This window comes from Sesamum indicum, linkage group LG13, assembly GCF_026168435.1.
Source record: "Sesamum indicum cultivar Baizhima isolate 11 linkage group LG13, ASM2616843v1, whole genome shotgun sequence".
In the NCBI taxonomy this organism is placed as follows: domain Eukaryota; kingdom Viridiplantae; phylum Streptophyta; class Magnoliopsida; order Lamiales; family Pedaliaceae; genus Sesamum; species Sesamum indicum.
Window position 1 is genome coordinate 2113360 of NC_142669.1, and position 23551 is coordinate 2136910.

Here is a 23551-nt window from a genome sequence, read left to right on the forward strand (position 1 = left end):
ACACTTTAAAATTGTAATTTTATTTATAGGTCTACTCCCCAATAAAGAGCAAAATTTGATATGTACTCCCGGAGAAATTCTATCTATGCAGTCAATAAAGTTTAGGGAAAAGTATTATTTTAGTCCGCTAAGTATGCCTAATTTAATTTTAGTCCGATAACTATGTCCATTTTTATTTAAGTCCAGTAACTTACGAAATTGTTTACTTTTGTTAAGTTGTGAAGATTGATTTGAAGAAGAAAAAGATAACCTGATTCAACTTAGAAATCCCAAGTTGAGTTGGAGAAGGATAACCCGATTCAAAGTTGAGTTGGAGAAGGATAACCCGATTCAACTTAGAAATCCCAAGTTGAGTTGGAAAAAGGATAAGTCATGGTTATATATATACTACTCTTATTAGCATTGTTTTACACAACAGAGTAGAATAGAATAGAGTAGAGAAAAAAAGAAAGAGTTGAGACGAGGGTGAGTGTTGTCTTTCACGTGTGGTGAAGACTTGCATACAAGTGTGTATGTGTTGTACTCCTCAATTTTCCCCCTCTTTGAGTATTTTCTCCTGGCTTGGTATCGCCCCCAAACGTAGGATTTATATCCAAACTGGGTTAACAAATTCGTGTGTCTTTTATCGCCTTCATATTTCGCCTGTTATCCATCTTAACCCGATCCATTTCCTAACAACTGGTATCAGAGCCTGGTTCAAGGAGTTAAGATGGAGGGAAAGTTTCCAGTCGAACGGTTCAATGGTTCCGACTTTGGATTTTGGCGTATGCAGATGGAGGCCTACCTGTACGGGAAGGACCTATACGAACCACTTGCAGAGAAGTCCGAGAAGACGAAGAATGGAAGGTGATCGATCGAAAGGCGATGAGCGCAATAATCCTGTCGCTCTCTCGGAATGTCGCCTATCATGTGAAGGGAGCGAAGAGCACGAAGGAAGTCCTACAGACTCTTGCCGATATGTACGAGAAACCCTCAGCAATGAACAAGGTCATGCTGATGAAAAAACTATTCAGGTTGCAGATGGAGGAGAGGAAGTCGGTGGCCGATCACCTCAATGACTTCAACCAACTCACGACACAGCTGGCATCTGTGGATATCGTGTTTGACTGTGAGGTAAAAGCATTAAGTTTGCTCTCATCTTTACCTGACAGTTGGGATGTGGTTGTTACTTCGGTAAGCACTTCGTCTGGGAAGGAGAAGATGAAGTTCGACAACATCAGGGACATGATGTTGAACGAGGATACCCGTAGAAAGCAAACAGGTGGATCATCTGCTCTGCACTACATACAGAGTCCAGAGGGAGACCTGACACACGGGGTAAATACCGTGGAAGGTCAAGGTCCAGGGGGAAGAACAAGGGCAAGAAGGAGATGGTGTGCTGGAACTGCGAGAAGCCCGGACACATGAAAAGCGAATGTCGAGCGCCAAAGAAGGAAAAGGAGGGCCGGACAGCGAATGCCGCGACGGAAGAGATCACGGATGCACTCTTGTTGAGTGTGAGCAGTTCTTCCGATGATTGGGTTGTGGATTCAGGGGCCTCATTCCACTCATGCAGCAACAAAGACATCATGGAGCCATACACCTCAGGTGATTTTGGCTTAGTTTATCTTGCAGATAACAAACCCCTCAAGATTGTAGGAAAGGGAGATGTGCGGATCAAATCAACGAATGGGTCATGCTGGACCCTACATGATATGAGACAGTCGGACACGAATGGGTCAGTCGGACAGCTGGATAGTGATGGATTCCACACGACGTTTGGAGACGCGAAGTAGAAGATCAGTCGGGGAGCAATGACTTTGGCACGAGGACTAAAGTCGGGAACGCTCTACATGGCGGGAGGATCCAGTTCAAACATCTCCTTTGCAGGAACTGTATCGCAGGCTAACCTGTGGCACAATCGCTTGGGCCACATGAGCGAGAAAGGAATGAACGTGCTGAAGTCGAAAGGACGGTTGCCCGAGTTAAAATCGGTGGAGGTGGGTCATTGTGAACACTGTGTGTTCGAAAAGCAGAAGCGGGTGAGCTTCTTGACCACAGGAAGAACTCCGAGGAAAGAAAAGTTGGAGCTTGTTCACACCGATTTGTGGGGGCCAGCACCAGTGTCATCTCTTGGTGGATCAACGTACTACATGACATTCGTCGATGACTCCACTAGAAAGGTATGGGTGTATTTCTTAAAAAGAAAATCTGATGCCTTTGATGCATTCAGGAGATGGAGGGCACTAGCGGAAAATGAGGCAGGTCTACAAGTGAAATGTCTCAGATCGAATAACGGTGGCGAGTACAGCAGTGAAGGTATCAAGAATTACTGCGCCGACCATGGAATTCGAATGCAAAAAACAATCCCGGGGACACCTCAGCAAAATGGCATTGCTGAGAGGATGAACAGAACACTGAATGAGCGTGCGAGATGCATGCGATTGAAGAGCGGACTACCAAAGATGTTTTGGGCAGATGCAGTCAACACGGCTGCTTTCTTGATCAATCGAGGGCCTTCTGTCCCGTTGAACAACAGGATACCAGAAGAGGTATGGAGTGGTAAGAAAGTGGATCTTTCTTTCTTATGTACGTTTGGTTGTTCAGCCTATATTTTGAACGATGATCGTACTAAGCTGGATGCTAAGTCGATTAAATGTACATTTGGGTATGGGACTGACGAATTTGGGTATAGATTCTGGGATGATCAAAACCGAAAAATAATTCGTAGCAAGAATGTTATATTCAATGAGGATGTAATGTACAACGACAGGAAGGTAAGCCCGGACGATGACAAGAAGGAAAGGGAATTTGTTGATCTCGACATTTCAAATTCCGGGATCATGAGACCAGCAGATACGGATTCAGTGGGAGTTCAGACGGACGAAACCGAATGGACGGAGACAGAGCCAGAACCAGTATCGGAGGAACCGATTACTGAAAGCAGCACACCCTTGGCACTAGGTCGAGAACCGAGGCTGAGAAGGGCCCCAGATAGGTACTCCCCCTCTCTTTATTACTTGCTTTTGTTTGATTGTGGAGAACCCGAATGTTACGCAGAGGCAGTCAATGATGTCCACAAGAGCAAGTGGGAGCTTGCGATAAACGACGAGATGAACTCGTTGAAGAAAAACGACACACGAGAATTGTGTCAGCTCCCAAAAGGAAAGAAGGCCCTACAGAACAGATGGGTCTATCGGATTAAGGAAGAATCAGACGGGAAGAAGCGGTACAAGGCAAGACTCGTAGTAAACGGATTCCAACAAAGATACGGTATTGACTTTACTAAAGTTTTTACACCTATTGTCAAGTTAACTACTATTCGTCTTGTATTGAGCATGGTAGCGGCAGAGAACTTGGAGTTACAGCAGATGGATGTGAAGACAGCCTTCCTACACGAAGATCTTGAGGAGGAGATATACATGGTACAGCCAGAGGGGTATAATGGAGATGATCAGCAGGTGTGTCGCCTGAAGAAAAGCCTGTATGGATTGAAACAGGCTCCGCGGCAGTGGTACAGAAAGTTTGACAACTTCATGCTAGAGATAGGTTTCTCTAGATGCAACGCTGATCATTGCTGCTACGTGAAGAGATTCGATGAGTTTTTTATCATTCTACTCTTGTATGTTGATGACATGTTGATAGCATGATCAAATGTCAAGGAGATCAATAGGCTCAAGGATCAGTTGTCGAGGAAGTTTGACATGAAAGATCTTAGCGAAGCAAGGCAGATATTGGGCATGAAAATCACAAGGGACAAAGGTACTGGTAAATTATGGTTATCTCAATCTGATTATATTGAGAAGGTATTATGCAGATTCAAGATGGAAAATGCGAAACCGGTTAGAATGCCATTGGAAAATCAGTTCAAACTATCCAACAGTGATTCGGCCCAAAACTGACTCCGAACGTGCAAAGATGAGAGTCACACCGTATGCCTCAGCAATTGGGAGCCTGATGTATGCTATGATCTGTACTCGACCGGATATAGCACATGCAGTGGGAGTAGTTAGCCGTTTTATGAGCAATCCAGGAGTGATGCACTGGGAAGCTGTGAAATGGATTCTTAGGTACCTAAGGGGTACTAAGGACCGAGCATTGGTGTTTGGTGAGGGCAAGCTTACCTTGTTTGGGTTTGTTGACGCTGATTTTGCTGGGAGTGACTGTGACAAAAGGAGGAGCACTACAGGGTACGTGTTCACATATGGCGGTACAGCCGTATCCTGGGTCTCAAAGCTGCAGAAGGTTGTCACACTGTCCACGACGGAAGCTGAGTACGTGGCAGTTACTGAGGCGGCTAAGGAGCTCATTTGGCTGCAACACTTCTTGGGTGAATTAGGGAAACCTCAGGCAGATGTGATTCTTCATAGCGATAGCCAGAGTGCGATCCATCTGGCAAAGAATCCCGCGTTCCATTCGCGGACAAAGCACATCGAGATCAAGTACCATTTCATCCGACAACTTCTAGAGAAGAAGGCACTGCAGCTGGAGAAGATCCAAGGAGAAAAGAATCCTACGGACATGCTGACCAAGGCGGTTGCGATGGAGAAATTGAAGCTGTGTACGGCTTCGACTGACCTTGATGACTAGAGTGGACAAACCCGGCGGTACCAAGAAAGAAGTGGAGAAAAGCTAATCAATCTTCAAGTGGGAGATTGTTAAGTTGTGAAGACTGATTTGAAGAAGAAAAGGATAACCTGATTCAACTTAGAAATCCCAAGTTGAGTTGGACAAGGATAACCCGATTCAAAGTTAAGTTGGAGAAGGATAACCCGATTCAACTTAGAAATCCCAAGTTGAGTTGGAAAAAGGATAAGTCATGGCTATATATACTACTCTTATTAGCATTGTTTTACACAGTAGAGTAGAATAGAATAGAGTAGAGAAAAAAAGAAAGAGTTGAGACGAGGGTGAGTGTTGTCTTTCACGTGTGGTGAAGACTTGCATACAAGTGTGTATGTGTTGTACTCCTCAATTTTCCCCCTCTTTGAGTGTTTTCTCCTGGCTTGGTATCGCCCCCAGACGTAGGATTTATATCCAAACTGTGTTAACAAATTCATGTGTCTTTTATCGCCTTCATATTCCGCCTGTTATCCATCTTAACCCGATCCATTTCCTAACAACTTTTAGTCCTCTGACAGATTTTAGGACAATTTTGCCCCTATGAGTGCATATGGACTAAAACTGTCTTTCAAAAGTTGTATAGGGGTAAAATTATCCGAAAATCTGCCAAAGGACTAAAACTAAGCAATTTCATAAGTTACTGGACCTAAATAAAAATGGACATAATTATCGTACTAAAATTAAAATTAGGCATACTTAACGGATTAAAATAATACTTTTCGCTAAAATTTACCCAAACAAATTAAGCTGCATGAAGTAAAGATTGAAACATGTTCACAATTAACTCAAAAACATTGTCAGTTCAGTACCTTCACAAAAGAATTCCATCCTTAGCTTTTGCTCCTTTGCTCTTGTAGTAATCTTTGATTGAGTAAATGTCTGTGTGGTTTCTCAGAGTTCTGCAGAATGGGGTATTTATAGGAGAATTCTTGTAGTTGTGTTTGTGTTTTTCATTCTTGGGGGTAATGAGATTTGTGTGATTTTTCTTTTTTTTGACACATTAAATGTGCGAGAATATTTACGTTGGTCAGAAAATGAATTGCTTTGTCCTATTTTTAGATTCTATTTCATTTGTTCTATCAATTAATTTATCATTCGCCCAACTTTAGCTTTCAATTTATTGTCGTAAATATAATTTCGAATTTATAATGTTGAGATAGCAACCAATGAGCGTCATATTTTGAACTCCCAAATATAAAATAAAGTTTAATTTACAGTCACATCTTTTAAAGTTTGATATAGTTATAAATATCTTTTCGTTGTTTAAAAAATTATAAATATCATTCTTATTTTAACGTCCGTCTAGCAACAAGCCCATTTCATTGGGCTTCCATGTATGATCATATTTTATAGAAGTGAGTAGTAAATAAGAGAAATTAATTAATCAGCGTAGATAAATGGTCAAATAAAATTTAGATGACACGAATTTGATCAGTCTGTAACCATCACTAAGACAAAAATTAATATTATTTAAAATATTAAATGAAAATTTTAGAATTAATACGAAGATATATAATTAAATGAACATAATTTTAATCTCATTACAATTTAATTATTATCAATTAGAATTATATAAGAAAGAATGTCATCATGTATTGTGGTGAGAAATCCTTTTTAGTGAGGTGAGAAAAATGTGTTTGTATTTTTCCCAAAATGTCCAAAACTTGAATGATAGCTTTAAAGGACCACTTCCATGTAAAACGTGCATTTGAATTGATTGTAGCAAAGTATTTTATAAATTAATAAGTATTATTTCAAAATTTAATAACTCGTACTTTATATATGAAAAGCTTTTATTCATTAATTTTAATGAATTTAATGTTTTAAAAATTATTGTAAAAACTTTCTATTCAATGAAAATACAAAAGGTATATAAGAATACGATTAAATAAGTAGAATTCTCTTATTGTTTCATGAAATTTTTGGATTTTATCGATAAAATTATTAATTATTTCCTATTTACTCGACATCTATCATATTTCTTATTAATAGTTTAATATTTGACTACAAACAAAATGCTATAGCAACAGATTTTTTGTAACAAAAATTAATTTGTCGCGGACTATTCCACGACTTTGCAACGGAATTCCAAAATTTAGATTTTCATGGCAAATTTTGTGGCAAAAGAATAATGAATGTTACAATAGACTTTCCTTTGCAAAATCCACTGGAAAAATCGATCAACTTTTGAGTGACCCAATTTCGTTACAAATCTTTGCAAAAGTAACGGCAAAATTGTCATGGAACACATCAGTTGCAAATTTGCAACGATTTATGCAACAATTAATGTCCGTGATACAATTTGCAATAGATTTTAAAATTTTATCCGTTGCTAATAATTTTCAACGAGTGTTGCATTGTATTTTATAAATTTTGTTTTTATTTTTCTTTCCCTTTTCCCCCTTCTTTTGCAGCAATATCTCTCATTTCTCTCTTATTTTTCTCTTCATCTTCTCTCATTTCTCTATCCCTCTCTTATAATTTAAACAAACCTTTTAAGTTTATAATTAACTTACTTCCTCTCTTATTCTTTTTATATTTTTCTAAGCTATATCTTGTTTTCTATTGTGTAGATGGGTTATTAAGATCCCGTTGTTTGTGTTTTCATTTTCATTTTCAGTTTTCAACAATCGAAAATGTGTAGAAATACTTTATTGGTTTTTGTGTGAAAATTGAGAATATGTTTGGATTAGTTGTTTTTCAAATATAGGTATATAGGTGTGAGAATGTTGAATATAGGTATATGTATTTTTGATGTGACAGATGACCAAATTGATTGAATATGTGAAATTATAAAATAATCAAAATGAGTCTTGCCATTTGAAACAATTTTAATTAATTTGAAACAAGAAAAGACATTCTGACAAGATAAGACAAGTATGACAAATCCATGTGACCTATAATTTCAAGAAATTGAGAATTAAAATAGGAATGCATTCTTGATGAAAATGGCTTGACCAAACAAAATCCCAACTACCCAAATAGTGAAAAGTAGAAAAAATTTCATTGAAAACACAACCAAACGGGCTCTAATATTTTTGTTTCTTTCTTTAACAAATTTGAGCGAGAAATATAGTTTTTAGGTATTGATGTTAAAAAATAATAATATATTTTATATTGTGTTGGTGTAGATGTTAAAGATAATTTATTTTGGTGGTGTATATAATGGTGTGTGTAATGATATTAAAAAGTTCTTTTTTGTTTTTTTTTTGTTTTTTGAAATTTCATATTTAGACAATGGTGTTAAAAGTTTCTATTTTGATTTATGTAATGGTGTGTATATTATTGTCTATATTGTTTGGTATATATCATAATGGTGAGAATATATTGTTATGTGATGGTTTATGAATATATTGTCTATATTGTAATGGTGGATGGATATATTGTTTAGTATATTGAGGTGAACCGGATGTGATAAATATATTGTTCGGTTTATTGTTTGATATATTGAGTTAAATGAGATGTTGCCTTATATATTATTTGGAAAAAATTATTTGTTGAGTACTTTATGTTTGCATGCTATTGATTTTAATTCTTGAAATTTATCGTTTTTAGTTTTAGTACGGTAACTTTCAAAACTGCTTGATTTTAGTCATGTGACTCAATTACGAACAATTTTAACTCTATACAGCTTTTCAAGAGCAATTTTAGTCCATATACGTCGATTTATTTTGTATCTGCTAATGCTCGCCTAAAATGGTATAATTTTTTTTGCTATTATTTGATAAAATCTTTAGCTTCTATAACGGGATGATTGTGTGATGAGATGAATGGGATGATTGTTTTCTTGAGGTGAATGACTGTTGTCGTTCATGATTGTAGATTAGTTAACTCAAATTTAAAAGTTTCAAGTAAATTAATTTAACTAAGTAAATTATAAACTTAAAAGGTTTCTTTAAATTAATTTAACCAAGTTAACCATGAACTTAAAAACTTAAACTAAACTATTTCAACTTAATTTACTCAAACTTAAAAATTTCAACTTGATGGGTCCAAGAACGAGCGAGAAGGCTTATGACGCACTTCCATAAATACAACAACTCAGGTGGAGGAGGCCATCTTAGCATTGCCCAATATAATGGCCCAAACACTAAATAATCGGCCCAACTCCCGGGTCGATGTCCTTCTGCAGAGCACACATGGCCTGTACCTAGTCACTCAGCGTGTCACTTTTGTCCAACGTGGACGATGCGTATTGGGGGAGGTTCCCTCAAGAGCTCGGACTCTTGAGTCAGCTAAACTCTCTGCAGACCAGGAGTCCTCCTCAGCCAAGTTCTCTCTCCATCTTTTGAATGATGATCCTAATTGCAAGATTACTAAAAGATAGGGACAGATCATGGCTCATCTCAAGCAACTCTATCCATTTACCCCAGAAAAAGGAAGCACGTTGGGTTCTTCGACGAAGAGGGACACTCCGCTATGAATAAATGCTCTATCTCCAGGTGGGGGGATACCCTTAATGCCTAAATTCTAGCTACTGCTCTGCTGCATTCATTCTGCACTATCAAACACGAGTTTTACTTCTATTTTGCATCATTACACTTCATTATGTCCTTCAATATTTCGAATTATTATTTTTGAAATCCAATACTAGCTCGGGCATCAAAGTGATAACGTTTTGTTTTGCAGGTCCTTTTCTTCGAATCCTTTGTTGCTCGGTCTAGGCTCATCGCTTGAAGTCCAAATCTATTGGATCCGTGCTAAATCGCACGCATCACAAAAAGATTTACTTAACTAAGTTAACAATGAACTTAAAAACTTCAACTAAACTACTTCAACTTAGTTAACTATGGACTTAAAAGTTTCTTCTAAAATAATTTAAATAAGATAACTATGAATGTAAAAACTTGAACTAAACTATTTCAACTTAGTTAGCTCAAATTTAAAAGTTTCAACTAAACTAATTTAACTAAGTTAATTATGAACTTAAAAAACTTCAACTAAACTTTTTCAACTTAGTTGATTCAAAGCTAAAAGTTTCAACTAAACTAATTTAACTATGGCCTTAAAAAGTTCTAATGGACTAATTTAACTATGAAGTTAAAAGTTTCAACTAAACTAATTTAATTAAGTTAACTATTAACTTAAAAACTTCAATTAATTTATTTTAATTTAGTTAACTCAAACTTAACAGCTTCAAGTATACCAATTTAACTATGAAGTTATAGTTTTCTACTAAACAATTTAACCAAGTTAATTGTGAACTTAACAACTTAAACTAAACCTTTTCAACTTAGGTAACTCAAACTAAACAAAAGAGTGACAATGATACGTCATGCCGTCATGCCGATCTGGCCAACTACGTGTAGATGATTGTGAAAATGTATTGCATATTTGAAGTTTTAAATTTTTATTTTGTGGACATGTATTGAATTATCTTTCTATATTTTATTTTTGAATAAATTTTGCTATCTTTGAATTTTATAAATTTTTAGTTATAGCTTCAATGTCACTTTAATTTAAAAAGTAATATATCCAAATTCGTAACAAAATTATTATAAAACAAAAATTATAAATTCGTAAACCTCAACAACACCTCAATTTTTCATATCACAAAGATCCACGCACTCGGTCACTGTGACCCGACTTAGCTCACAAAGAACTTTAGGAGAGAAGGGGATAATACACAGAGAGAAAGAAGGATACTATGTTTTTTCAAGGCTGAAGACCAAGCCCCCTTTTAAAGGAGGGGGATCAGTGGAAAAATGGAAGTCCAGGGTGGCTTTCCAAAAGCCATCGACTTAGCATTGGAAAGCCACCACCATCGACGGTGGTGGTATAAGGTAAGGAGAGCGACGGTAAGAAATCAGAGAGAGAGAGAGCAGCAAACAGCGTAAGAAAATGAGAGATAAAGGGTTAAGGTTAGACATAAGTAAGTAGGCTTCATGGGCCGGATCGAGTTTGGTAGTGGGTTTTCCAGGTAGGTCACTTTGATGGGCCTTAGGTAGGGAACATTACAAGATGAGGAATCCTTAGACTCTGAGCTGTTGAGATTACGTTCGCAGAGATACCTAATTGTGTTGGATGATATATGGAATATAAGATTATGGGACTTATTTAATTTGATTGGGAGGGTTTCTCCATGGAAATACAATGGAAGCCCCTTCTGCTTCATTGCATCCTTATTATAGATGTCCGCAGACTTCAAATTCGGACTCCAAACTTGTTTTTTAATGACGTCATTGCATTCTTCATCTCTTGTCTCTTTTGAATGATGTCACTGCTTTCATCATTGCCTCGTCCTTTCCAGCTGTTGGGCAAATGGCTTGATGGCCATGTAATTTCCAGCTGTCTTTCCTACTTTGCTGACTGTTGGCTTTTGTCATTTTCTACCGATAGTCTTATCTTTGATCTTTTACATCCTTTATTTTACTTCTTTTCGTAATTTTTTTTCTTTTTTCCTTGTCCTGGTTTGGTTTGAGTTTATTTTGCGTGACCCGAACTTTTGTCCCGAACAGGGCTTTTCTTATTTTACATAGTAAGGGCATAAATGATTATGTCATTGCCCAACATGCAATATGTTGCACAGCTTTGTGGCATGCAAGGTGCAGTTCAAAGCACACGTGTATCCTTCGGCACGGGAGGAACCTTCATTCTTGGATCTTGCCACTGCCATGGAAAATGCTCCAGATCCCTTTTCTGACACTCCTAGTCCTGTGGGCAGAGACGTCCCTCCCGAATCAGGTTTGTTTTCTAAATTAATCCACACTTAGTCTGACATTGTTCATTTGCCTTGATTCCACCTAAGGAGCTATTCTCCTTCTGCAGATGAAGACTTAAACAATATATTGGGGAATGTCGAAGCCAAAGCGAGGGATCACCCCCCTCCCCTGAAGCAGTAATTGACTCTCTAGCGGGGGACTTTTGGGAGATGGAGCCCCAAAGACAAAAGAGAAGGACTTCCCCAAGGATGCTAACGCTACCCCTATGAAGCTTCTATTGTTGTTGCCACCGACGAAGAGAAAAATGAAGACCCCGCCTGTAAGGTAGAAAAAAAAAACTGTAACTAGATCCCCTCCTTTTTAATAATACATTTTAATTTCATTGTTCTGCTCTTTCCTTCCTACAATAGGGAGATGAAACAATTTGATGAATGCCGGGCTCTTTTTGACATGCTTGCAATATATTCTCCTGTTTTTCTGCAAGTGAAGATGTCCTGCTTTGTATTTTGTTATGACTGCTATTTCTGATTTACTTCTGGCCATGGTTTTGTGGTAGAAGCTTGAGATGTGATGTTTTCAATCCTTTCTTCTATACTCGATATGAAAATCGATATTATTTTCTTGATATGATGGAATCTTCAGATATTGTTGACGTGAGGGCCCCCCCTTAGATTTTCAGAAGGATACTTCCACAAACTTTTAGGGGACCCCCTTCACTTATCATCAAGGATGCCTTCTTAATATCTTTTTGTGCCTAGGTAATCAAATATTTCATCATGAAAACATATCCATATAAGTAACAATGAATGAAAAATGCCCAAGGGCTTAAGAGGGGACTCTCGGAGGTCCCTTTGGTAGTGGAGGCCTGCATGAGCTTTAGCAGGGCTTACTCCTATATTATATATGCCTCGTTTGAAGAAATGAAATATACCATACCTTTTCAAAGGGGAAATGGAGATCTTTTAATGTTTGTAGGTGTAGGCCTCGTAGGAGGAATTCTTCGGGAGGACTTATTGAGGAGTGTCCTCCTAAGGACATTTTGAAGGGGTGTTTTTTAGGAGGACTTATTGAAAATGCCTTGCAGGTGGACATTTTTAAAGGCAATCCTTCAGAGGACTTATTGGAGGATGTCCTGTGGGAAGACATTTTTAGAGGGAGTCCTTCAGGACGATTTGCTAGAGGGTGCCTTGTGTGTGATGGAGGCACCCTTCTTTATGAATAGTACTTCTTGAGGTTGTGAATGTCCCAAGGACTTGATAGTGTACGTCCTTCAAAGTCTTCAAGCTCATAAGTCCCTCGTCTATTACTGCTGTAACCTTGAAGGGTCCTTCCACAGTGGAGTCTAGCTTTCCCATTGGTTTTAGTGTGTCCACTTTCGTAATACAAGGTCACCTACTTGAAAATTCCGTATCTTCACCCTCCTATTGGGTATTGGTCATGATATTCTTGTCTCTTTGGATACGAATGCAGGCTTTTTCCCTCAATTCTTCAATAAGGTTTACATTTTCCTTCAACAAATCCGTATTGTTTTCTACGGAGAAACGTAGTATTCTGTGGGAGGGTACTTCCAACTCAGCTGGAATGATTTCCTCAGTCCCATATACCATGGTGAAGGGACTTTCTCCTGTGGATCCATGAGGGGTTGTCCGATATGCCCATAGGACACTCGTCAATTCTTTTGTTCAATTTCCACCGATTCATTCTAATTGTCTTTTGATCCCTTGAATAAGGATTCGGTTGACGACCTCCACTTGTACGTTGGCTTAGGGGTGTGCTATAGATGTGAATCCCTACTTGATGCGCAGATCCTTACACTAGTCTTGTATTTTGTGGCCTTGGAATGCCGACCATTGTTTGAGATTATTTGGGGAGGGAGCCCAAAGCAGCAAATGATGTTCTTCCATATGAACTTCATCACCTCCGTTTCTATAATGCGGGCGAGCGGCTCAGCTTCTACCCACTTGGTAAAGTAATCAATAGCTACTAGCAGGAATTTTCTTTGACCAGGTGTTAGGGGAAATGGTCCCACAATGTCTATCCCCATTGTGCAAAGGGATAAGGTGATAGCATGGTTATTATGGTTGAGGAGGATCACTCACTTCAGTTTTTTCTTCATATGTATTCTTCCGTTCTTCATTTGGTGAGGATTCTGAAGTGGAAGCTTTTAGTTCTTTCCCTTTGTTTACTTCTTGTTTGACGTATAGTCCTATTCCTCGGGCATTTTCCCAACTGATGTATTCTAGCAGATAGCCATTTTCGATAAGTGTTTCAATTTTGTTCTTTAAGTTCCGACATTCTTTGGTGATGTGGCCATAATCATTACGAAAACAACACAATTTATCAGACTTGGGGCGTTGAGGTTGCTTTGTCCATGATTGGAGAAGAGTCAACAAACTTTCTATTGCTCCATTAGGCTATTGATCGAACCATTGTTGTGCAACCCTGGTGAGGGTGGTGAAGAAAACGCGACATTTGATTCCATTCGTGTACCGGTGCAAAAGGGCCTCTTTCTCAAAACGCGAAAGATGCACTTGAGGGTCCGTTGTTCCATCATATTCAACAATGGCGGGAGTGCGGTAGTTCGCTAGGAGTTCGTGTACCATCATTGTTTTTGTGAAGGGGACACCGTGCTGCCTATCTTTCGAGGTTCCAGCTATTTGTTGTACATCCAACAGATATTTCTGAAGGCATTCCAGTTAAGCCTTCCATTATCTGGGAACCTCTTGGGGAGCCGTTAGAGGGAGTCCCTGCATCCCCACTAGTTGGACTCGACTACAGCGATGTCTTGTTCTTGTGGGCCTCCTCCTATTCCTCCTTAAGGGATGATTGCTTTCGTGCAACAGCTGAGCGGGCGGGCACTAGTATCGCCATTTGCTCTCGAATGGCCACGATAACTACCTGTTGAGTTGCTCTTAGTAAGCTTGGGGAGAATTCCTCTGATGTGGTGTCCAAGCGGTGCATCGCCTTGGAGAACCAAATAGGAAGTTTGTCACCCTGGGGGTGGCATTAGCATAGGCAGAGCTGGGCGGATCCTACTATCGGGCTAGGAAGGTTCCCATAACAACCTACAAAGGTTCATTGCTGTCAGGTGCCTCCACGACTTTCTTTTTGTTAGCAGAATTGTTGAGGTTTTCCATGGTAACTCAAGTCTTCAACTCAAACTTTTCCACAGATGTCGCTAATTGATGCGTGCAATTTTAGTATGGGTCTAGTGGGTTCAAACTTGGGCGCTGGGCTTAGATTGCTTAGAAAAGAATTCGAAGAGAAGAGACCTGCAAAATAAAATATTAGCACTCCGACGCCCAAGTTAGTATTGGATTTGAAGAATGATAATTCGAAATAATAAAAAATATTGAAAGAATGAAGTGTAATGATGGAAAATAGAAATAAATCGCGTTTGCTGAAGTAGTAGAAACACAGTAGAGTGATTGTCTAAGTTCCGACTGATGAAGATGTCCTCCCCACTGGGGTTGAATTCTATATTTATAGAGGAGTGTCCTCCTTTTTCTCTAATCATAGAACTGATAGTGCCTCCTATTCCTGCAATGAATAGATAAAATTAGTTGAGATAAAACATGATCAAGTTCTATTTTTAGGGATCATGCTATTGAAATTATTATTTAAGTGAGGGAGAGAGTCCGAGGCAGAGGAGGACTCGTCCGCAAGGAGTCTGCTGAATGCAAGAGTCCGGATTCTTGAGGGAGACATTCCTACCAAGCGTACTCCATGCTGGTCAGAAGGGCATATGTGGAGGGTCCAAGTGTGTGCCACATATGCTTCAGAGAGTGACATGTGCATGAGAACTAGGCCACCTGTAGGTGTTTGGGTTGAATTCGTAGGGCTGCATGAAGTGGGCCTTTTCCACCATCATGGTCGTGCCCAGGGGATGTAGTATTGGGCTTTTTAGATCACTCTTGGGCCGTAACTCGTTGGACCCATACCCATCAATATTAATATATTAAATATATTATTATTCAAAATAGTATATATATATATATATACATATACACATTCTTCGCTGCCCGTCGCCGCCCCTAACTCTCTCCCAAACATTGACCGCTGAGCACCTCTCCCTCCACACGTCCTCCTCGTGCCGCCCACCTCCCCAGCCTGACGTCTTCCCCCCGCCTATTCCCATTGCCCATATCCACCACCTCTCTACGACTAGCCCCTCTTCCTAGATCCCGTGCCAAGCCCTGCAACCCAGATCCCGCCCCCTTCCCAGCCCCATAGCCTAGATCCGCCCCCTCCCCAACCCACTTTCCCCAAGTTTTCGCCTTGCCCCCTCCCTCCCCCTTGTCAATCTCTCTCCCATTGCCCTCAGCTGTCACCGTCGCCGCCTCACCACCTCGCCCCCCCCCCCTCTCCCATCGCCGCAGCCTCTACCACGCAGTCTATATCTTTTATGTATATATATAGTTTTATATTAAGTAAAATCTACATTGTTGATTGACTAGTTAAATTTTGACATTAGATTCAAGTCAAATCAAAAGGTTTATAAATAGGATTTTAAGTATAATTTTATTATTAAAAATAAAAATTAAAAAAAATTAGGAAAGATGCGTGAAGTAAACATGGGTTTTTTTTTTGCTCTATCTTTTAAAATATAAGGTGGGCGTTGGGGGGGGGGGGGAGGGGGTGTAAATTGCTACTCTTATTTTTCACGGGGTCTGTTTTTGCTCTTTTAAGTTAACGCACGAGGGTAATTTGCATTTTACCCTCTAAAATCTTGCACATCCTCTCTTCTTTTCACATTTACTAGTTGTTTGTGGCACATTGATACATGTGCACAAAAAATTTAAAATAATTGAACATCATTTATTGATTCTTTTGTTTTAGGAAAAATGATAATGTGAAAATGATTATGACAAAAATAAATAAATAGCTTGAAAAAGTTTTATTTGGAGTAGGAGAAAGAGAAAAAAAATAAATAACTACTTTAAAAAATAAGTTTTATTACTTGTAGATAGTAGGGAAAAAGTGAAAAAAAGTGAAAGTCTGTGGATGGAAGAAAAATAGCATACAAAAAATAAGATAGACAATGAAGAGGTGTCCTCCCTTAATATATAGTATAGATATAATAAAAGATGACACATTTTATTCTAAATGTACCATTTTTCTAAAAAAAGAAAAAATATAGGCTATGTTTGGATTTGTGGCTTTCCATTTTCCGAGACAAGATAAAACACACTCAATATTTGTTTTTGTGTTTTTACACCTTATTTGCGTGTTTTTCTATTTTTCAACTTTCTATATATAATATTTATTTACATAATATAAAATAGACATGATTTGACAATAAACAGTAATTTTTGTCTCCAAAAAATACAACATTAAACATAAAATATTTATATATATGCATATTTATATATAAAAATATATGATTTGACAATGAACAATGATTTTTATCTCCCAAATCCCAACATCAAACCTACACCACTTATTTTAAAATATTTTAAATTACTCCAAAACACAAATTAAACACATCATCTATTTTCAACACACACTTACTTATATCTATTTTTTTCTTTTTATTTTCAAAACACAAAACAAAACAACTAAAATACAAATCTAAACACAATGATAGGGACCTAATTATCAAAGTAAATCCCGACATAATTAGTACAATCACATAATAAAACAATTTTCTCTTAGAATTAAAACTACAAGCTTGAAGAAGTTTTATCCGAACATGTGGCTACACTCCACGCAGCCTTATCTCCCGTCGCCTGTGGTATTAGCGCCCTCACACGCCCTTCACTAAATATCGTGTTTTCGAACTCCAGACACTCAATTCTCTGAAACACAGCAAAATTCCCCTCCAATGGCTTCTTCAACCGCACTTTCACCCGCCATCACTCCTTCTCAGGTAATCAATTGTTATACAAAGCGAAAGGAGACAAAGCCCATTTGCAAAATCATCCTCAATTTACAAAAGTAACAGTTGTTTTTCCCCCTTTGTGTTCTGTAGTTGTGCTCGGGGAAGAATGGGATGAACTCTACGTCGCATGTCGCGCTTGCGAAATGCGTGAACAACAAGCGGATGAAGGTTTCGTGCATGGCGACGAGCGTCCCTGCTGATGATCGGGTGCCCGACATGGGAAAGAGGCAGCTTATGAATTTGCTGCTGTTGGGTGCTATTTCCCTTCCTTCTGGCGGAATGTTGCTGCCGTATACTTACTTCTTCGTTCCACCTGGGTCAGTTTTCTATTATATTTCTCTGTAATAATGGTTAATTACAATAGTTAAAATAGAAAAATGAGGCAAATACTAATTAACCATGTTTGCGCAACGGCTATTAGCCATAGCAAAAGAGCATTCCAAATGTTTTGGCTATTGATAAAATTATGGTGCATATTATAAATTTATTATGGCCAAAATTAAGTTTTTATATTGATTTTATTTGACTATGGTGGATAATATTGATTTTTCGTCATTTTTAAACCTTGCACATTTACAATGTAGGGAATAATTCATTTGTTTTTTGGTAGGGTCTCTTTTCTTCAATGTTAAAATTCATTTGGTAGAGAAGTCCTTAAATGTTTTAGGGAGGTAAGTTGCTTCATTTTAGAAAATAGATGAGCAGGTAAATTGCTTTATTTTGAAAATACAAAAGGGTAAATTATTATATTTTAAAATACACAAAGGGTAAATTGCTTTTTTTTTTTAATAAGGGAGTAATTTACTCATTGGCATATCACAGAGGTAGTTAGCATTTTTCCTGTTTGTTTTCCTTGGTTACCAGATTCAGGAATTGATAATGGGAATTTTATACAGCTTGGAAAAGGACTGAGCCAAAAATCTTAGTGTAGAAGGCAATTTACATTTGAAGGGTGCAAAATATTAAATTTTATTTGATTTAGATGATATTTGTGTGAGCTTTTAAATTTTGTAAAATATATCATAAGGCTACAGTTGGTCGGAATGATTTTGGATTTGAAGTAAGGATTTCAAATGACTTCGTTTTAAATGGATTTGGAATCCATTACAATGGTTAATAAATGTAGTTCAAAATGAAAGTTTAAGAATTTGAAATCTTTTGTGGTATGAATTTATCCAAACAAGTTTGAAGTATTTGTTATTATGAACTTGAAATCCATAGATTCAAATCCGTCATTTCAAACATAACATAAGATTTATATAGACATCCGTGTTATTTGTTTGATTGAGCAAAGGTTTCTCTTCCTCTCATCGTCTCATTCATTAGTCCCTAACTGTGTCATGTAGACTGTTGTATGCTCCTTTGTCTCTATGTAATTTTACATTCTTCTATCTGGTTTTTGGACATTTTTGCTATCATTTTCACTTGTTTGTTCCTCCGCATGATGATCTAATTCGCCAATTTGGCCAAATCAGTGGCCGCGGAGCTGGTGGCGGAACTGTGGCCAAGGATGCATTAGGCAATGATGTTATTGCAGAAGTATGGCTACAAAACCATGGGCCTGGTGACCGGACTCTTACACAAGGACTGAAGGTAATAGCTGTTAGTATAGTGTTACAAATTGGAATAACTTTTATGACATTCTTGCTTGAAGTAGTAGAATGATAAGATACAACCTTTTGTTATGGTTAATTAACATGGTCAAAAGTAAAATGTTGTGTCGAATAATAATTATCCAGGATGACATAACGACTATTAGCCATTGTTTATTCTGACAAGGTCAAAACATTAATCATAACTAAAAATCATAGCAAATGTTATGTCAATCGTTAAAACCATGACAAATGTTGATTAACAGCGGTTAAAACTTATGTTTTTGCATTGATTTTATTTGACCGTAGTAATATTATTGATTCGTCATAGTTTTTAAAGTGTAGTCATTTTATAGTGTAGTGAATGCTCAAAGCATGATTTGTAATGTAATACATGAGCTCATCTTGACCATAAAATGCTTGATGAACTCTAGGGTGATCCTACATACCTTGTTGTGGAGAACGACAGAACACTTGCTACATATGGGATCAATGCTGTCTGCACCCACCTTGGTTGTGTCGTCCCATGGAATGCTGCTGAGAACAAGTTCATCTGCCCGTGCCATGGATCCCAATACAACAATCAAGGGAGAGTTGTTAGAGGACCTGCTCCTCTGGTAAGTAGGACAAAGCTATAATCTCGAAGCAATTTTCTTTCTTGAATCTAGCTCAGTTAATAATTTGAAGATCAAAGTTTTAGGGCCAACACTTCAGTTTTGGTTCTATAACTTAAGGGGGTTGGGATTGTTGGGACACCCAAGTATCGAAGCGGTTAATTTCGATTTTGTGCAATTTTAGTACATTGCCAACCAGAGGTTCTCAATTTGATCGGAATCCAGTCATGTGTTGCTCACCTGCTAAACATTGGGAATTGACAATTTTGGAGGGAAAGTTTGCATGTCTTCGTATGTGAGGACTGATATTGCTACTACTCGAACTTGTAGGACTAAAACTAAGAACACCACGTAATTTATAGGCCTCAAAATTAAAACTTTCCCAACTACATAAATCCCAGTTTTTTAAATTTTAGTCCTATAAATTAAGAACTGGTGACAATAGTAGTCCTATAAGTTCGATGAGTAGCAATTTCGATTCTTATGTCCAAAATGCATGCAAATTCTCCTTCCATAATGGCAAAATCCCAAATCTTTAGTCAGGTGAACCTCATGTAATCAAGTTCGGACAAAATTAAAAATCTTTTGATTGGCAATGAATTAAAATTGCACAAAATAAAAAACACTACAGGCTTTAAAGTATTTGAACGTCCTGAAAATGCCACCCTGCATAATTACAGGCCTGAAAATTATATAGTTTTACGCAGCGTATGACTTAGCCATGCCAAACTACTCGATTCTAAGTTTCACTACCATAGATAACTCTATGTGATTTCATCAGCCAAGTGCTTATCCCTTAAGAGCTCAAGAATTATATGATAACCTATAGTTGTTTATACTTGTTCTAATACTTGACATAATGTTTTGCTACAGTCGTTGGCCTTAGCTCATGCCGATATTGATGATGGGAAGGTAGTATTTGTTCCATGGGTTGAAACAGATTTCAGAACTGGTGAAAATCCATGGTGGGCTTAAAACTCTTAAGAGTTCTTTTCCTTATACTGTACCTTATCTTTATATATGGACATGCCCTTCAACAAAATACTTGAAGTTACAGACATTATAGCAAAATAGCTTGCCATTCAGATACATTTTAAGTTGATCCTATTATTTACATACATCAAGCCAAGTTCTTATGAATGAGAAGGGATTGTTGTAAATTTGAGTGCAACTGTGGAAAATGTGCATGTGCATACTGCACCAACGGTTTAGTACCGACAATGCCGTAGTCACTGAAACAATGACTGGTAATCGTTGTATAGCTGTGGTTAATTAATGTTCACTACAGTTTTGAGCTTTTGATTATGATACTTTATCATGACAACATATCAATAGTATTTGGATTCGTAGTTTGAGTGTTTTGTTTTGTGTTTTTGAGATAGAAAGAGAAAAATTGAGATAAATCCTTGTGTGTTGAAAATAGATTATATGTTTGGATTTGTGTTTTGAGGTAATTTAAAATATTTTGGGATTTGCGAGACAAAAATTACTGTTCATTGTCAAATCATATCTTTTTTATATATTAATATTTTATGTTTAATGTTGTATTTTTTTGGAACGAAAATCACTATTTATTGTTAAATCAAGACTCTTTTATATTATATATATAAGTGTATATATATTATATATATAAAGTTGAAAAATAAAAAACACATAAATAAGATGTAAAAACACAAAAACAAACATTAAGTGTGTTTTATCTTGTCTTGGAAAAAACAAAAACATAAAACAGAAAACATGGTGTTCGTTGTAGAGGCGTAGAACTGCTATTTGTACTACATGGTAGGATGAAGCATTTGCCATCAGAATTCATTGAACGATAATAGAGAGTGTTATGTGTGTGATATATTAAATTTGGTTAAGGAGACCTTCTTCAAGGTCAAGTCTATAACAGTTCCCCAAATAAAAATTGTCAAGACTATTCAGGGCCCAAAAGCTATTTTATTTATTATACAACATTATATGTTCTTGTTATTTTGATCTATATTATATTGTGATGTTTTTAAACTCGTGGATGACTGTTAATCTATATTATATATAAAAGTTAGAATTCATAAATATTTATTCTGCATTGTGGAAGGACGACTATACTCTTACTTGAATAGTCCTTTTAATAATATTATAAAAATTAGTTTATAAAATAATAAAATTCTGTATAAAAGAACTATTTAAGTCCTAATTGCTCTAACCACTTAGAGAATGTGTAGAGTACAAAACCTGAGTGGTATCTCTTTATCAACTGAATACTTATTCAACTATTACAATAATTTTGGAGTACGAAACTACTTAATAATACAAACAAAATATTACAGACCAAATAATAAATAACAGAATATTAAAAGGAATGAACGAATAAAACCATATTTTGAAAGTGGCTCAGGAACTTAGCCACATTTAATCACAGAAGGGACACGGTCACTTGGCACCGCGCACACAAAAGCTGACCCACGGTTGCTTCTCACAAAGACGAGATCACAGAGATCAACACGGAGAAAACTGGCCACACTAGACCCACAGTTCACTTAGAACTTTAAGGGATCTTAGAAATATTGATCGGTTTTTAATGGTTTTGGATGAGGGGTAAAGCCCCCATTTTATAGAGAAAAGAACCGGTGAAAAGAGGCAGATTGGAGTGGCTTTACTAAAGCCATTAAGTTGGCTTAGGAAAGCCACCACCATTAACGGTGGTGAAGAGGTAAGGAAAGAGCAGCCATAGAAGGCAGGTAGGTTTGAGAGAGAGAGAGAGATTTACAGTCGGCGCAAGAAGGTAAGAGGGGACAGGGAAAATGGGTTAGGTTTAGGGTTAGGTAGGTATTTATATAAATGTAACTGAGTCGGGTCGTGGGTTGGACCGGGTTGGGTAAGGGCCTCCAGGTGGGTCGGCTTTATGTGGGCTTTAGTAAATGGGCCTACCAGTAAATGGGTCCTAGGCCATAAATCACAACATACTCCACTTTGGACCAAGACCCAATTTAGGGAAAAGGTCCTGGAGTTCTTGACTGAATCTGGTTGTTGCATCATTGCCATAAAAAATTCTCCTTGGGTGTACCTGCAAAAATAAAACAAAAGTACTTGGAAACACATGTTAGTCTGGAAATAAATTAAGAATTTTTAAGCAGGTAATTAATTTATCAAGAGGCAAGCTTTGTGTACCCATATCCGCAGGATTTTCTTCAGTTTTGATTTTCTCTAATTTTATAACTTCTTTATTAACGGTATCTCGAATGAAGTGGTACTTCACATCAATGTGTATCGTTCTATCGTGGAAAACGGGATTCTTACACAGCTGTATAGAAGATTGTGCTATCAGAGTATATCGTGAGTTTTTTCCTTGGAGAAACCAATTTCCTTTATCAAACCGTCTAACCAAATAGCCTCCTTAAAGGCTTCTATCATAGCAATATATTCTGTCTCTCTGGTAGATAAAGCAACTATATGTTGTAGTTGGGATTTCCAACTTATGCATGATCCACAAAACGTAAAGACATAAGAGGTAGTGGATTTTCTACTGTCCCTATCATTAGCATAATTTGAATCAACATAACCAACAAGTTGGGTATTTTTAGCTATTTTAGAAAAGGAAATACCAACATCTTTAGAACCATGCAAATATCTTAAAAGCTATTTTAAGATTTCCCAATGAGGAGGGCCGGGATTCGACATATATCTACTTAAGCAATTAATAGCATAAGCAATGTCCGGTCTTGTACATACCATGAGAAACATAATGGATTCAATAACATTTGAACAAGGTACTTTTTCCATTTTTACTTTTTAAATATCAGTTTTAGGACTTTAATTTTTACTCAGTTGAAAATGGGCAGCAAGAGGTACAAAAGTTGGTTTAGAATTTCCCATAGAGAATTTGTTTAAAATAGATAGAATGTAAGATTTTTGGTTTAGGAAAATAGTCGATTTTTCTCTATGTCTAACAATATCCATACCAAGAATTCATTTTGCATCACCTAGGTTCTTGATTTCAAAAGTTTTGTGTAAATCCTTTTGCAAATGATTAATGAGATGTAAACATGGACTAGCAATGAGCATATCATCCACATATAGGACAAGAAAGATAGGAGCACTGTCAACATGCTTAAAATATAAACAGTGATCATAATGACTTCTTTTAAAATCTAAAGTATGCATGAAAGGATCAAATTTCTTGTTCCATTGTCTAGGAGACTGTTTTAGATCATACAA

The 23551-nt window shown here is 37.3% G+C and overlaps 1 protein-coding gene across 1 annotated transcript; it reads left to right on the forward strand.

Annotated features, from left to right (window-relative positions):
• Positions 1–16966: 16966 nt before the first annotated feature.
• LOC105162660 (cytochrome b6-f complex iron-sulfur subunit 1, chloroplastic) lies at positions 16967–20656 on the forward strand. Its single transcript, XM_011080744.3, has 5 exons — positions 16967–17133; positions 17236–17462; positions 18621–18738; positions 19172–19354; positions 20225–20656. The coding sequence occupies exons 1-5, from the start codon at positions 17089–17091 to the stop codon at positions 20324–20326; spliced, it is 675 nt and encodes a 224-aa protein (XP_011079046.1). The 5' UTR covers positions 16967–17088; the 3' UTR covers positions 20327–20656.
• The last annotated feature ends 2895 nt before the right edge of the window (positions 20657–23551 follow it).